Raw genomic sequence first — 16,672 nt, 5'->3', positions numbered from 1 at the left:
AGGCTCGTCGCTTCGGAGCCCAGAAGCCGTAGACCGATCCCGGCCACCGACGGGTCGATTTAAGACCGTGTCCTGGAAATAATCACTTGACGGAGGGACCCTTGGTCAGCTAGTGTGTATGGGGTAAGCGTGAACCTTGAATTGCCTCACAAAATGAATTTATATTTTAGGACATGGGAAGAACAGAAGACAGAGCATGCTCTTTTAAATCTTGATAACATGGTTTCAAGCCCAGCCTCAGCCTCTCTTATCCATCAAGGACTCAGACCTGAAGGCTGTTATTTCTTTTGGCCGACTTGGAATCTCCCGTTTGTCTACACTGTCCTCCTCCCAGTGGAGTCTTTTTATTTCAGACTTGCAGATTATGTTTTTATATTTGTTGTCACAGTGTGACAATTTTTTGTACAGTTGGTTTTAAGGTCTCCTCCGCCGTTAGAGCCAGTAGGTTACAGCTCTTGATGTAACTGTAGCTGCAATTTTTGTGCAGGACTGAGAAACACAGTGCATTATTTATTGCGGAATCATTGCTGCTAAATAACTACTGTCTGTATATTTAACACAACAGTTGAATGCCTGAAGAAGTTGCAATGGCTTTATAATATGTGAATGCATCTGTTTCTCCTCATAAACTGTTTTACTGCTGCAGTTTTGTATTTTTTTTTTCAATTAAACTGCAATGTCTCCCTGGAATGTAAACTTAGCCTTGCTTGACAGTAATGTAGGTGACCTTTAACGCTCTAAGTTCACGATGCATAATACCTTTTTAACATGGGCAATATAGTACTTGAATGATTTCTAAGCACATTTTGTTTTGGGAAGTAAATGAAGTTAAAGTTGATTCAACCAAGTGAATACTTCATCTTTTTTTTTATTCCGCTTTAGACCCCGATAAATGTGTAGCACACAAGTTAATGATTTGGCCCGTTCCTCGTGCGTGCTACTGGGTATCTGTAGAAATGCACTGACCTTGTTTGACATTGGGTCCAGTCCAGCCTGTTAGAGATAAGTGGTTTAAAAAAGGTTACTGTAATTTCCAGTTTTCTGGTCTGGCTCTTTTGTTTTACAATCTAGCTAGACAGTTATTTACATTGGGGAGCAAATATCCTTTTTTATGCTACCGTGACTATGAAACTCACTTGGAATCAACTGGAAAGATACGATGTGGTTTTTGTGAAGAACAATGGGGGAAAAAACGCAGGCCTTTCAAAAATGAGAACTTAGAGGTGTGGGGTTTTTTTTTTTTTTGAGATCTTACGTGTTATCTGTTTACCAGAGATAGCAAATGTTTCAACTCTGCTTAGGCATCTCAGTGAGCATCAGAAGTACACCTTAGTGATGGTGACAGTATTTTTCAGCATTTAGGATTATTTGTTTTGTGCATCTTACAGAGACTGTAAATCTTTATTGGTATATTTTGAAATGGTCTTGTAAATCTTTGGCTGGTATATCATGAAAATAGTCATAGATAACTTAAATTTCTTTCCTGACATTCACTGTAAAACATTCAGGGGTCCTACCATTTCTGTTCAGGAAATCTCGTAGTTTATTGTTATTTAACAGTATTAAGTGAATTTTTGTATATTTCCTTTTAACTTTATTTGTGAATAGTGATTGTGGCATGTTGGGGGTGTTTTATTAATATTTCATGATAATGGTAAACTTAATTGGGATTTTTTTTCTGGGGGGGCGGGGAAAGGGGGAAAGATTCAAGTGTAATGGTGAATATTGGACCACTACTGCTTTTCAGCATTTGTAATCCGGTTTTAAGTTAAACCTCGTAGGCCTAACAAACTGCTGTTATTTCTAACTGACCGACACAATATTAATATTGTACTTTTGAAAGTATAAATATTACATGGAATTCCTTGGTTTTGTTTTGAAGTTTATAATAACGAAAGCTCCCTGTTGATAAAAAAAAAAAATACGGATCTGTTGAACTGCCGTTCTTCCTCGGGCCCAGCGGCTATTTGTAGTGGGACCGTCTCGTTTCGGCAGCCCTTCTGGGTGCTCCGGAAGTCCTGTCTTGGGATGGTGGTCACTTACTTCTCCGGAAGAACCGGGCTATGTCAGCGAAGCCCTTTTGCGCGTCACCTTTGATGCTGTGGTTTTATAAGGAGTGGCAGTCACGTTCTAATAAAGTAGCTAATTTTGCCTTTTGTACGGACATCTGGTGGGTTTTTGTGCAAAACGCGCTTGTCACGTTTTGAACACGGGTGCCAGCAGTGCGTGATGACACCTCGCGACAGGTGATGAAGCCGTTACACTGATCGCCTCCTAAAAACTCTGCCTGGAAACTCTCGGAGATGCTTTTCTCTCTGTTCACTATTGCTCGGGGGCACTTGACCAACAGTCAGAGTTTCAAACTGCGCAGTGAAGAACACTCAAGCCCAGTCAGACTGGGCCGTCATGATTTCACTTCATCTGGCTCTAGTAAAGAGTCTAAAAATGAGAGCATGCGTTTATGTATTTTTGACCATGTTAGCGAGCAAAACCGGTAACTTATGCTGGTCGCTTAGAGAAGCTGCATTCTGTTTAGAGAAGCAGCGTGGCTCCATGGAAAGAGCCCGGGCTTTGGAGCCCGCGGTCATGGGTTCAAATCGTGGCTCTGCCACTTGCCAGCTGTGGGACTTCGGGCAAGTCACTTAACTTCTCTGGGCCTCAGTTACCTCATCTGTAAAATAATAATAATAATAATAATAATAGCATTTATTAAGCGCTTACTATGTGCAAAGCCCTGTTCTAAGCGCTGGGGGATACAAGGTAATCAGGTTGCCCCACGGGGGGCTCACAGGCTTCATCCCCATTTTACAGATGAGGGAACTGAGGCCCGGAGAAGTGAAGTGACTTGCCCAAAGTCACACAGCTGACAAGTGGCGGAGCTGGGATTTGAACCCACGACTTCTGACTCCAAAGCCCGGGCTCTTTCCACTGAGCCACGCTGCTTCTCCAATGGGTAAAATAGGGATGAAGACTGTGAGCCCCACGTGGGACCATCCGATCACCTTGTATCCTCCCCAGCGCTTCGAACAGTGCTTTGCACATAGTAAGTGCTTAACAAATGTCATCATTATCACTATTATTATTATTCTGTCGGATGCTAAGAACTCCACCCGGGGGAGGACATTTTGTGAGTGGTTCGGTGAGCTCTTTTAGGGAATCCGAGTAGACTAAAGGAGACAACACGACAGCAGAAGACAAGAGAAAGAAGGCAAAATTCCCAGGTCAAAAGAGATGCAGAAATCCCAAATTGCCACCTAGCTTTGGCACCAAACTGCAGAGTCAACTCAATGATACCTACTCTCCTGAAATATTAAATATAAATAATGCTATTTAATGTAGTTTGTGGTGTTGACGTTGTAATTGGGTCTTTTTGCTGTAAAGAATAATCCCAAGGGAGAGTGGGCTTTTTTTTTAATTCCAAGCAAAAGTCATGTATGGACTTATAAGTGAAAAACAATTTTTCAATTCAAAAAAAAATCTATTAGGCAAACATTTTTCCGATAATATTGCTTCTTTTTGGTGTTGACAAATGACTAAACGGATGCTCTAAAACACAGTCACCCTTTGGCCATCTTGATCTGTTTTGGGCTTCAGTCCCAATCTCGTTTTGGGCGGGCAAGGATTCTGTAGTAGCACTCACGAAAGAAATAAGAATAAACTCACCCTAGAGGCCAGTTACCCAAGGAAACTCCAAATTCTTTATAGGTGAAAGACGGGGAAATTCTCAGAAAAAATGTTTGGCACAGATAAAGGTGACCAACCCTTTAGATACAACATTCCCAAATACATCTTGATTCTATTAAGGACAGTAGGGGTGGTGACAATTCATTTCTCAAATGTGATAAACTGACAAGTTGAGCGGGGGAAATTATGAAAAATTCATATTGAGCCGTTGGCAGTTGTAAATATTAAGAAAAACCTAGGTTTTTAAAATGTAAGGGGAGTTGAGGTGGGTGAAAAATGGTTTCTAGCGGAGGGATAACAAAAGACGTCAGTTTTGTCACTCATTCAAGCTATTTGGAAAGCATGTGAAAGCAGCACTTTCCAACAACTCCCATTGTGGAGGAGATCCAACCAGCGATGCCTGCTCCCAAGCTCTATTTATTTATTTATCTATTTATTTATCTATCTATTTATTTATCTTACTTGTACATATCTATTCTATTTATTTTATTTTGTTAGTATGTTTGGTTTTGTTCTCTGTCTCCCCCTTCTAGGCTGTGAGCCCGCTGTTGGGTAGGGACTGTCTCTATGTGTTGCCAACTTGTACTTCCCAAATGCTTAGTACAGTGCTCTGCACACAGTAAGCGCTCAATAAATTTGATTGATTGCTCTGTCCAGAGTGGGCTTTCCAAACCTGGCTAGTAATAATGGCTTGCCAGATTGCCTTTGTTTTTGTTTAGTGAGCTGGTTGACTTTGTTGCAGCTTCTCCAGGGACAGAACTGTTCTTAATAATAGTGGTATTTGTTAATTGCTTTCTGTGTTGCGGGCACTGTACTAAGCACCCCGCTGGAGCCAATCCAGGGGCCCTTCTTCAGGAAGCTGGGGCCAAAATTAGAGCCCTGTACTAGGCTACAGTCACGGGTTAAAAATGTCAACCCAAGCCCTCCAAATTGGAATGGAAGTCAAGGCAATCTAGACTGCCTTAGTAATAATAATAATAATAATATTGGCATTTGCTAAGCGCTCACTATGTGCAAAGCACTGTTCTAAGCGCTGGAGGGGATACAAAGTGATCAGGTTGTCCCACGTGGGGCTCACAGTCTTAATCCCCATTTTCCAGCTGAGGTAACTGAGGCTCAGAGAAGTTAAGTGACTTGCCCGAGGTCACACAGCAGACATGTGGTGGAGCTGGGATTCGAACCCATGACCTCTGACCCCAAAGCCTGGGCTCTTTCCACTGAGCCACACTGCTTCTGCGCTCTTTGCACACAACAGATAGCGTGGATGATTTTTCTGCTTTTTCTTTCAATCAATCAATCGTATTTATTGAGCGCTTACTGTGTGCAGAGCACTGGACTAAGTGCTTGGGAAGTACAAGCTGCCAACATATAGAGACAGTCCCAACCCAACAGCGGGCTCACAGTCTAAAAGGGGGAGACAGAGAACAAAACCAAACATACTAACAAAATAACTTCTGTTTAGCACACTTTTACTGTAAAGTACTTTATACAAAGGTTTTAAAATGTTTATTGAACAAAAACATAGTAAAAATTATACATACATAATTGAAAGTGAATGCAGTCTGCAGTCATACCAATTTGGTGAGGTTTGTACAAAAATAACCAACGTCTAGGCCATGGCGTGTGACATTGTAGCCTGAACTCTTTTAAGACGAAGCAAGCTTGAAGTTGCAGAGCCTGGCTAGCCTAGTATGGTGTAGAAAGTCTAACTTTTGATTAAATTTGGTGGGGAAAGGAGGGGAGGCAGGGGGAACACGCAGGATCTTCCGTGAGGTACAGAATGGGACCCCTGTGGTACTTACAACCTATTTTTAATTTATACTTCTTGGCGTCACAACTTAATTTGCTTTTAATTCTAAACCATCTGATGACATATATGGTGTCTCTTTATATCTAATTAATATAGATCTCATGGTCAATGTTTGGACTTGAATATTTTGATTACTCTGCAAAATGAACGTGCAATCAGATTCGAACGGAAGCAGCGTGGCCTAAAGGAGAGAGCACGAGCTTGGGAGTCAGCGGAGCTGAGTGCTAATCCCGGCTGCGCCACTTGTCTGCTGAGCGTCCTTGGGCAAATCACTTCATTTCTCTTTGCCTCAGTTACCTTATTTGTAAAATGGGAGTTAAATCCTCCTTCCTTCAATTCGGACTATGACCCCTATGTGGGACAGGGGCTTTGTCCAACCTGGTTATTTTGTATCTACCCTAGCGCTTAGAACAGTGCTCGACACCTAGTAAGCGCCTAGTAGATACGATTAAAATACATGTATTTTATATATATATATATATATTTATATTACAAGCCATTCCTTCAAAGCGTTAAACTGAAGGAAAATCTGTACTAATTAACACCTTGGTTTTCTTTTGTGAAACGTTCACACCAACAACATGATCCTTTGATTCCTTCTCTTCCCTGGGAAGAACTCTCCTGTGATTTTGAGTCCCGGACTTTATTCCAAGCGGTGAACAGCGTGGCTCAGTGGAAAGAGCCCGGGCTTTGGAGTCAGAGGTCATGGGTTCGAATGCCGACTCCACCAATTGTCAGCTGTGTGACTTTGGGCAAGTCACTTCAACTTCTCTGGGCCTCCGTTACCTCATCTGTAAAATGGGGATTAAGACTGTGAGCCCCACGTGGGACAACCTGATCACCTTGTAGCCTCCCCAGCGCTTAGAACAGTGCTTTGCACGTAGTAAGCGCTTAATAAATGCCATTATTATTATTAGAGAAGGAAACATCTGAACCTCTGCTACCTCCCTTATTTAAAACAGCTAACTAATCTTTTTTGCACACAAGCTGGTTTCCTGCGGCTTCCATCAGTGATGGTTCTGCAAACTTACTCGATGAGGAGCCAATCACAACTTGCCCAGAAATCCTAGAACAGGAGGCCGAAGCTGCTTATTTCTAAGAATTTGAATTGTATATTACTGAAGGTTTATTTGAGCGGCTTCCTGCCAGTTTTCTTTTGGTCTCTGATGGGTGGTTTGGGTCCGTTAATTTTGCAGCCAGTTTCGGGTTTGCTTTGCAATGCCCGTAACTGAAGACTGCATTTAACTTGGTCGAATGCCTGCGTGACTGGAGAGCGCTGCTCCTGGTTCTTCTCAAGAGGTGGAATCCGGCAAATTGCTAGAAGATGGATTCCCTTTTGCTTTATCCAGGGCGGCCAGATTTCCACCATCACTTCTCCAGACTGCGAATCAGAACGTTAACTGTGACATCCCAAATTACTGTAACCCAGTTGAACTCAGCTTCCCGGCCTTTCCATTCTTCCATGTCATTTCCTTTCTCCTTAGCCTTTCTCCTCTCCCCTCTCTCTCCTCCCTCCCCCCACAAGGTGATTTTTAATTTAAGGCTCATTAGGCAGTGTATTTAACTGCAAAATGGCAGCCGTTTCATCTGAAGGGGCAGCACACATATTTACATATAAAGATACAGCATTGCTTATCTAGCCTCAATTCTTTCATGTTATCTGCTTGCCTTCTTCATAAACTGAGCTGTGGGTTTTAAAGGTTCGGATGAAAGTTCAGAGTTTTGGAAAAACTCTCGGTGTGATTTTTTTTTACCTCAAATCTGTAAGAAAGCGGAGAGGGGACTCCTGCCGCTTCCAGGAATTGGAGGATGCTCGAGGCTAGGGACCAGTCAGCACCGGCAGAAGTGGCAGGAAGGACCTGGTACAGTTTTCCTATCGCCAGTCTCTGGTTCCAATGACACTAAAAGGTACTGGTAATTCCCGGTTGTTTTTGCTGAATACCTTTTCTTCTATCCGAAACGTCACGGAACGCTTCATTTTATGGATATCCCTTGTCTAAATATGGCTTCATTTACTCCTTTAAAAAACACATTACGCTTAATGTTTTTTCAGTTCAGCAAAGAAAAAATAAGGCAATTTGTATACAATTTGAAAGCACTAAATACAAAGTTATAGGACCGTGCTTTCGTATTGCCTGTCTGTGAAAAATAATGAAAACTACCGTAGCAGTTTGATACTAGCTTTGTCTTTCAACCCTTTTCTCTTAATACTAGAAAATATATAAATCATTTACATAACATTAAACATTATGCAAAAGAAGGCACAGCCGGTTATAAGTGTACATAAGCACAATGCAGAGTATGCAGAATTAAAAGGGGAAAAGCTTCACATCCTTATTAGATACACTGAAATCCATTAAGAAAAGTTCTTCACTGTCAACAGTGTTCAACACTTGTGGGCTATGTTCTTATAAAAACATTAAAATTCATTTACTGCAAAACAGATCTTATATATGTCCACATATAAACACTGTTTAAGAATGCTAAAGTAATACCAGACTATCCGTGTGATGAAAAGTGCAAACCAAGATAATATGGGGTTTCACAAAGTCCTTCTCATAACACAGGAAATACTAGCCCATGGGGGTGAGTTTATTATATCAGTTAATGAGTCCTTAATGGGGCGAGACGTCATCAGGATTTCTGAGCATTTGAAGACAGCAGTCCTGGAGAAGAGGCCCTATCCAGACTGGAGATCGGCATTGGTATGTGACCATTTAGCAGAGTTGGGAACTGCAAGGAGACAAGAAAGAAAAACTTCCATTACCTCACGGCCATAGTAACTGGGCAGACCCGGCCCCCGGCATCCCTGGCTGCGGTGCGTTTGCAACTCGAGGTTATGGGATGGGCTCCAACGGGGCTTTAAAAAGCTGTTTTGGCTTATTCCTATTGTCACATGGCTGAGTTGGAGGCAGAATTTATAGAAACGTATCCTGGTCCCCCTCCAAACCAGCATATCAAAATTGATTTTCCTTTTCTAGAGAGTGTGTTCGCTCTAAAAATAATAATCATACTGACTCTGGTATGGGTTAAGTGCTTACTATGTGCCAGGCACTGTACTTAGCCCTGGAGAGGATACAAGCAGATCAGGTTGGACGTAATCCCTGTCCCACATGGGGCTCACAGTCGCAATCCTCATTTTACAGGTGATGGAACTGAGGCCCAGAGAAGTGAAATGACTTGCCCAAGGTCATACAGCGAACAAGTGGTGGAATCGGCATTAGAACCCATGACCTTCTGAATCCCAGGTCCCTGCTCTGTCCACTATGCCATGAATACACATATATGAATTCAGACTTTTTCCACCTGCCTAAATCAATCGTTTTCAAGCACCCTGAAGTTACCTTGATTTGCTGTAGATATCTAGGGAAAAAACTACAAAATAATAATTATTACTATTCTGGTATTTGTTGAGCACTTACTATGTGCCAAGCACTGTTCTAAGCCCAGGGCAGATACAAATAATGACAAGCACTTTTAAAATGTTAATAACCACAGTGATGAAGAGAAATGGGGAAGCCATTGACCATCCATCAATAGTGGATAGATACACGTCTGGGAGTCGGGAGGACTTAGTCCCAGCTCTGCCACTTGTCCGCTATGTGACCTTGGGCAAGTCACTTCTCTGGGCCTCAGTTACCTCATCTGGAAAATGGGTATTAAGACTATGAACCCCTTGGAGGACAAGGGACTGTTGTCCAATCTGATTATTTTATATCTACCCCCAAAACACTTAGAACAGTACCTGGCACAAATGCCATAAGATAAGGGGGATAGCAATGCTTTTGTAATCACTTTCAGGCTTGAATGCAGGTATATATTGGTCAACCCACTCCAAAAATGGTTAAAATCTCCATTTTAGTATTTACGGCACTATGGCTAGATTTTCATTCCTCTCTAGCATGTCTTAAATGTAACTGTCACAAGCAAAGGACTGAATTAAATGGCTCTTTGGGTCCATTCCCTGGCTTTATGGTGGCAGCACAATGAATATGAAATAACTGGAGATTTTTTCAGTCTGCACCTGGGCACTTCCTTGGGAAAGAAAAGAAGCCTTAAAAAATGCGGGGGCTGTGAATTGCTTTACTCTGTGTGTGTTTAGGGAGCTCTTAATGGTCGGTGATGTATGGCCACCTTACATTATTTCAGTTGTCCTCAATCCATTTTTTTTACGGTATTTGTTAAGCACTTACTATGTGACAGGCATTGTATTAAGCGCTGGGGTAGAAACAAGCTAATCAGGGTGGACACAGTCCAAGTCCCACATGGGGCTCACAGTCTTAATCCTCATTTTACAGATGAGGTAACTGGGTCACGCAGAAGTGAAGTGACTTGCCCATGGTCACACAGCATTTTTGCACCTAAAAGATTTACTTCTTAAATCTGTAAATCGAAGGAGTTGCATTGCAAATGCTTAAAGGCACATAAATCAAGTGAACCTATTTACAGCCGCAGTGACTGCAGTTCGGTGCCAAAGCTGGGCCACAGACTAATTATCCAGCAGACGGTAGCCTTGGGAGTTGCCTACAATAGCCAGCCATTTTTGCAATTTCTCATCGGACAGGGACAGGGACTGTGTACAACCACTTCTCTGTGCCTCAGTTACCTCATCTGGAAAATGGGGATTAAATCTGTGAGCCCCACGAGGGACAACCTGATCACACTGTAACCTCCCCAGCGCTTAGAACAGTGCTTTGCACATAGTAAGCGCTTAATAAATGCCATCATTATTATTATTATTAGCTTGTATTCATTCAATCGTATTTATTGAGCACTTACTGTGTGCAGAGCACTGTACTCTACCCCATTGATTAGTATAGTGCCTCACACATAATAAGCACTTAAATATCACAGTTATTATTATTAAAACCCCTGGTATGTACTAAGTGCTTAACAAGTACCACTTAAGGTGGGGAGGAGGGACAGGGAGAGAAGCGAGAGCCAGATAGTGAAAAGCCATGAGATGAGTTTTTGTGTGATGTGGAGACACCAGCTGTCAATGGTGAGTTTTCAGGAGAAGTGTGGGCTGAGTAATCCTTCAGGAAAATCTGTGCAGCAGCCTGAAGTAGAGTTTGGAAAAGCTGGAAGTTGGGAGAGCCGGGAGGCGGCTGAAATACAATAGTTTTCAGTTGAAAACAGCTCTCTGGAATACAGCAGATGGAGGGCATTAGAAGGCAACTGATGTATTCGATCATCTCAGAGATGATGCCAATTAAGGAAGGACCCCATCCTCTCTGGCCCCAGAGGAAACTGTTGCCCAAAAACTTTGACGTGACCAAATAATGATTTCTGATGGGTTGAGAATGTTCTTTGGGTTCAATTATACAATTCATGTGTGAGAAAAGTTGGTTGAATTTATATAAGTTGGCTCTAGACAAGGTTTGACTATTGCGGCTCGGTGTGCAGGATTATTATGCATAAAAAGACAAAAAAGACCATTCTTGTCGTTTCAAAACACTTAGGGGGAGGGTTTGTTCCCTTGTCTCTGTCCTCACCTCTTATTTTATCCTTTTTATCATCAATCGTATTTATTGAGCGCTTACTATGTGCAGAGCACTAGCACTTTTTACAACTGGCATGATTCTCACCCCTTTGGTTTCCCATCAAAATTTATGAGAGATTTGCACACTGCACATGGTTTTCTCTTCCCCTTGTCCTCCCAGGAAAGTTACCAGTTTCACTTGGGACAAATTTTAAGTCAACAGGGATCAATTCTAACTCAAGCATTTGTCTAGGCTAATTAAAATGAACAAAAGAGAATGTTCTTTGAAGCAGCACACTATCTTCTATTATCATATTTTAAAATCTTAAGAAGTCCCTCATCAAATTCCCATTCAAAAACTTGAAACTAGCACTGTTTGCTGAAAACAGCATCCCATTTAGTACTTCTTAAGAATTTCCCCCTTTACCAAGAGCCCACCTCTGCCCCACATGTGCTCTGATTGTATTGTACCTACCCCAGTGCTTAGCACATAATAAGTGCTTAACAAACACCACAATTCTTGTTATTATCACTCACACCGACTCTGTTCAAAAAGACTGAGCTGGCACTTGACCTCAACTCCCTGATGTGGGCCTATCTTGGGCATAAAGCTGGTCAATAATAATAACAACAGTACCTGTTAAGCGCTTACTATGTGCCAACCACTCTTCTAAGCACTGGGGTAGTTCATTCATTCATTCAATCGTATTTATTGAGCGCTTACTGTGTGCAGAGCACTGTACTAAGCGCTTGGGAAGTACAAGTTGGCAACATATAGAGACGGTCCCTACCCAACAGCGGGCTCACAGTCTAGAAGGGGGAGACAGACAACAAAACAAAACATATAAACCAAATAAAATAAATAGAATAAATGTGTACAAGTAAAATAAATAGAGTAATGAATATGTACAAACATATATACAGGTGCTGTGGGGAGGGGAAGGAGGTAAGGCGGGGAGGAGGGGGGGAGGAAGGAGGGGACTCAGTCTGGGAAGGCCTCCTGGAGGAGGTGAGCTCTCAGTAGGGCTTTGAAGGAAGGAAGAGGGCTAGCTTGGCAGATGTGCCGAGGGAGGGCATTCCAGGCCATGGGGAGGACGTGGACATGGGTAGTTACAAGTTAAGCATGTTGGACACATTCCCTGTCCCACACGGGGCTCACACTCTTCTCCCCAACTTCTAGATGAGGTAACTGAGGCCCAGAGAAGTTAAGTGACTTGCCCATGGTCACACAGCAGAGATGTGGCAGAGCCAGGACAAGAACTCAGGTCCTCCTGAGGCCCAGGCCTGTGCTCTATCCACTAAGCCACGCTGCTTCTCATTCATTCATTCATTCATTCAATCAATCGTATTTGAGTGCTTACTGTGTGCAGAGCACTGTACTAAGCGCTTGGGAAGTCCAAGTTGGCAACATATAGAGACGGTCCCTACCCAACAGTGGGCTCACAGTCTAGAAGGCTCACCATCCACATCCTCTGAGCCCACCCAAGCTGGGCTCCATCCAGGCACCAACTGCGGCTATTAGAATATTAGCATCTGATAGCCACGTGACAAGAAGTCATGTCTCCAAAAGAGAAGGGCCACCAGGTCACTCGACCTTCACACTCTGGAACCAGTTTCTGAACAACTTGAATCTCAAGTCCAACACACAACGGGAGATGACGCAATGCTATCTTGGAAGTCCCCACCTTGTAACTTTCGATCACCAGGAGGGACGGGGGGAATCGCTTGAGGGGAAACTCACCTGAAACAAGGTATTTGGTCCTTGCAGCCTGGCAGGACTCAACGGAGCTACAGGACTAAGGCTGCTCCAGAAGTGAATGCTAGACAGCAGTGGGCTTGGCGTCAATAGTAAGCCATTTGGAGTCTGCAAGATAAACGATCAGATACATAGCTTTTTACACAGGGCTTACCTTGTTTCATACTGTTCAGTCACTGAATAAACAAGAGCTCCGCTAAAGGCTCTGCTGTGTGAAGTGGGATAATGGCAGCAGATTAGGGAACGTGCTCCAGATGAAGGAGAAAGAAGCCTCACCGGATTTCCTAGGCATATAAGAAATTTCAGTGTAAATCGGTCAGACCCTAGCATTTGGGGCTTGATATCGGGGCTTTTAGGACTTGCCAGTTCAGCAGGGGAAACACGTTGCAGAGATGCCGGGGCTAAAAACTGGCAAGTCCTGGAAGCCCCGATATCAAGCCCCCAGTGCTAGGGTCTGACCGATTTACACTGAAATTTCTTATATGCCTAGGAAATCCGGTGAGGCTTCTTTCTCCTTTATCTGGGGCACGTTCCCTAATCTGCTCCCATTATCCCACTTCGCTTTGTAAAAATAGTTCACGAATACCAGTATGTTTCAGTGAAAATGAAGACCAATGACCTGAAAGTATATGAAAAGCAGGAAAAATCTATAATGTAGCAACATGTGTGTTTGGGGGTTGGGGGGGTGGACGGGGAGAAGGAAGGGTGGAGGCGGTCTTAATCAATCAATCAATCGTATTTATTGAGCGCTTACTGTGTGCAGAGCACTGTACTAAGCGCTTGGGAAGTACAAGGTGGCAACATATAGAGACAGTCCCTACCCAACAGTGGGCTCACAGTCTAATAAATACCAGGATAGTGACTGACTAACGTGTTTGGGGTCTAAATTCAATTCTATTAAAATTAAACTGCCCTGCCCCCAGTCCTGCTCCAGCTGCTTTCGATGCATCAAGTCTACGGGTTCTAAAGAAGCTGCAGCATTTGGTTGAAACCGTGTACTTTGCTGATCTTTAAATGACATTTCAGATTCCTAACAGCCTCCGGCTCCACTGAACCAAGATCCATAAATCCCCCTTTTTCTCTGGCTTCTCCCTTCCTTGGGCTTTGCTGGCAGATTATGACCTGGGTCACTGCAGCTTCAGGCAGTACGCTAGACAAGAACTTTTCCCCTCTTTTCACAAGAGTCAAAATTAAAATCTCGAGGCTCCACTTTCTATGCTTCCAGCGACTTAGACATCCTGGTAAGAAAATTCTATAGATGGTATAGCTGGTGGGGTTGCGGAGGAAGTGAGAGCTCTGAGAAAGGGATGATAATAATGATAATAATGGTATCTGTTAAGCACTTACTATGTGCCATCATCATCAATCGTATTTATTGAGCGCTTACTGTGTGCAGAGCACTGTACTAAGCGCTTGGGAAGTACAAGTTGGCAACATATAAAGTCCCTACCCAACAGTGGGCTCACAGTCTAAAAGAATAATAATGATGGCAGTTATTAAGCGCTTACTATGTGCAAAGCACTGTTCTAAAGCTGGGGAGGTTACAAGATGATCAGGTTGTCCCATGTGGGGCTCATAGTCTTAATCCCCATTTTACAGCTGGAGTAACTGAGGCCCAGAGAAGTGAAGTGACCTGCCCAAAGTCACACAGTTGACAATTGGCGGAGCCGGGATTTGAACCCATGACCTCTGACTCCAAAGCCCGGGCTCTATGCACCGAGCCACGCTGCTTTGCTCTACTAAGTGCTGGGGTGGATACAAGCCAATCGGGTTGGGCACAGTCCCTGTCCCACATAGGGTTCACAGTCTCAATTCCCATTTTACAGAAGAGTAACTGAGGCACAGAGAAGTGAAGTTTTTTGCCCAAGGTCACACAGCAGACAAGTGGCGGAGCGGGGACTAGAACCCATGACCTTCTAACTTCCAGGCCTTTGCTCTATCCACCACGCCATGCTGCTTCTGGAAGAGGCTAGGAAGGTAGGCCCTACCTGGATTTGGTGTTACTCTGGACTGGAATGGAGAGTGGCCATTTGTCCGATTTCCTACTAGACATTGTAGTTTCATCTGGCCTGTCTCGTCCCAGAATTTATTGCCAGGCACAATACTAAGCACTTGGAAGAGTACAATGTATGTTTGGTTTTGTTCTCTGTCTCCCCCTTTTAGACCGTGAGCCCACTGTTGGGTAGGGACTGTCTCTATATGTTGCCAACTTGGACTTCCCAAGCGCTTAGTCCAGTGCTCTGCACACAGTAAGCGCTCAATAAATACGATTGATGATGATGATGATGATGATGATAATGTAACAGAGTCGGAAGACACCATTCCCTGCCCACAGGACCCTTCCGTCTAGAGGGGGAGACAGAAACAGTAAAATAAACTACAGATATGTGCTGTGGGGTTACGGTGGGGTGGAGTGGGGTGACTGGCTCCATGGAAAGAGCATGGGCTTTGGAGTCAGAGGTCACGGGTTCAAATCCCGGCACCGCCACTTGTCAGCTGTGTGACTTTAGGCAAGTCACTTAACTTCTTTGTGCCCCAGTTACCTCATCTGTAAAAAAAAAAATGGGGATTAAGACCGTGAGCCCCCCCCGTGGGACAGCCTGATCACCTTGTAACCTCCCCAGTGCTTAGAACAGTGCTTTGCATATAGTAAGTGCTTAATAAATGCCATTATTATTATTATTATTGTTTTCAAGTGGTTAAAGGGTACAGATCCAAGTATGAGGATGGCACAGAAGGGCAAGGGAATTGGGGAAATTAGGACTTAGGGAAGGCCTCTTGGAGGAGTTGTGGCTTTAAAGCGGGGAGAGTGATGGTCTATCAGAAATGATAAGGAGGGAGTTCCAGACCAGACACAGGATATGGGAGAGGGGCTGGGGGTGAGATAGATGAGATAGAGTGAATAAATTGACGTTAGAGGAGTTGAATAAATTGACGTTAGAGGAGCGAAGCAAGTGTGCTGGGTTGGAGTAGGATGCCTTGGATAGAGCCCTGGATGCCTTTATGGCTGGCATTTTTACTTTAAGTACCCAGTTTCTTACTTTAAATACCCAGTTTCCCTCCGCTTCGAGTCTTGCTTCTGAGTCCCATGACTTGGAAACAGCTCCTGTGTTTAGAGACCCAGAAGGGAAACACAAGAGCTCTGGAGCGAAACGCGGGAGTCGGGGGTCCCCCTAGAAAATGCTCTGGGTTTAAGCGAACCTTCCGCAAAATGTTTCGTATGACATCATTCAGGCGGCTGCACGCTCATCAGAGTGCAGGTAGCGTTCTGGGTGTCTGGGTGTCTGCCATCTGCAAATTCCATCACTGGCTATTCAAGCCATGGGAGTGGGAAGAAATTAGGATGGAGTGTGAGTGCATTAACCTGGAAGCTCACTATGGGCAGGAAACATGACTACCAACTCTGTTGTACTCTCCCAAATACTTGGTACAGTGCTCTGCACACAGTAAATGCCCAATAAATAGCACTGTTTGATTAGGCTACTCATTCAATCGTACTTATCGAGCACTAAATGTGCGCAAAGCACTGTATTACGCTTATTACACTGTATTACCCTTCTCCCAGCATGCACCTGACTCCAGCCCTGCCAGCCCAGTGACGGAGACTGTCGCTCTGCTTTTTATATATTGTACATACAAATATTTGTATTATATTCAGATTTTGTTGTCTGGCTTGATCTGATGACCCCCTTCCTGCTCTAAAACAATGTTAATAGTTTGCTTTCCAACATTTTTAAAAAATGATTTTAATTTATGCAAAAGATCATACTTTAACTTTCTTGTTTTTAACTTTTGGGCCCTACTGAGAGCTCACCTGCTCCAGGAGGCCCTCCCAGACTGATCCCCTTCCTTCCTCTCCCCCTCGTCCCCCTCTCCATCCCCCCCATCTTACCTCCTTCCCTTCCCTACAGCACCTGTATATATGTATATATGTTTGTAC

At 43.6% G+C, this 16,672-nt stretch overlaps 2 protein-coding genes across 6 annotated transcripts in view; one reads left to right on the top strand and one right to left on the bottom strand.

Moving 5' to 3' along the window:
• Positions 1-2,158, top strand: part of CDK17 (cyclin dependent kinase 17) — a 132,863-nt gene extending 130,705 nt beyond the window's left edge. The window contains exon 17 of the mRNA XM_038756188.1: positions 171-2,158. Within this exon, the coding sequence (XP_038612116.1) occupies positions 171-208 (38 nt within the window). The 3' untranslated portion in view covers positions 209-2,158. The remainder of the gene's footprint in view (positions 1-170) is intronic.
• A 5,216-nt stretch (positions 2,159-7,374) lies between these two features.
• The window catches only part of ELK3 (ETS transcription factor ELK3), a 62,831-nt gene continuing 53,533 nt past the window's right edge, over positions 7,375-16,672 (bottom strand). For all 5 annotated transcript variants that reach the window (XM_038756898.1, XM_038756899.1, XM_038756896.1 and 2 more), the window contains 2 exons: positions 12,718-12,840; positions 7,375-8,227 (listed from right to left, as the gene is read on the bottom strand). In XM_038756898.1, coding sequence (XP_038612826.1) covers positions 8,129-8,227; positions 12,718-12,840 — 222 coding nt within the window. In that variant the 3' untranslated portion in view covers positions 7,375-8,128. The remainder of the gene's footprint in view (positions 8,228-12,717; positions 12,841-16,672) is intronic.

This window comes from Tachyglossus aculeatus, chromosome 14, assembly GCF_015852505.1.
Source record: "Tachyglossus aculeatus isolate mTacAcu1 chromosome 14, mTacAcu1.pri, whole genome shotgun sequence".
Taxonomy (NCBI): domain Eukaryota; kingdom Metazoa; phylum Chordata; class Mammalia; order Monotremata; family Tachyglossidae; genus Tachyglossus; species Tachyglossus aculeatus.
Note: the sequence above shows the minus strand (reverse complement) of the source record. Positions and strands in the feature narration are given on the sequence as shown.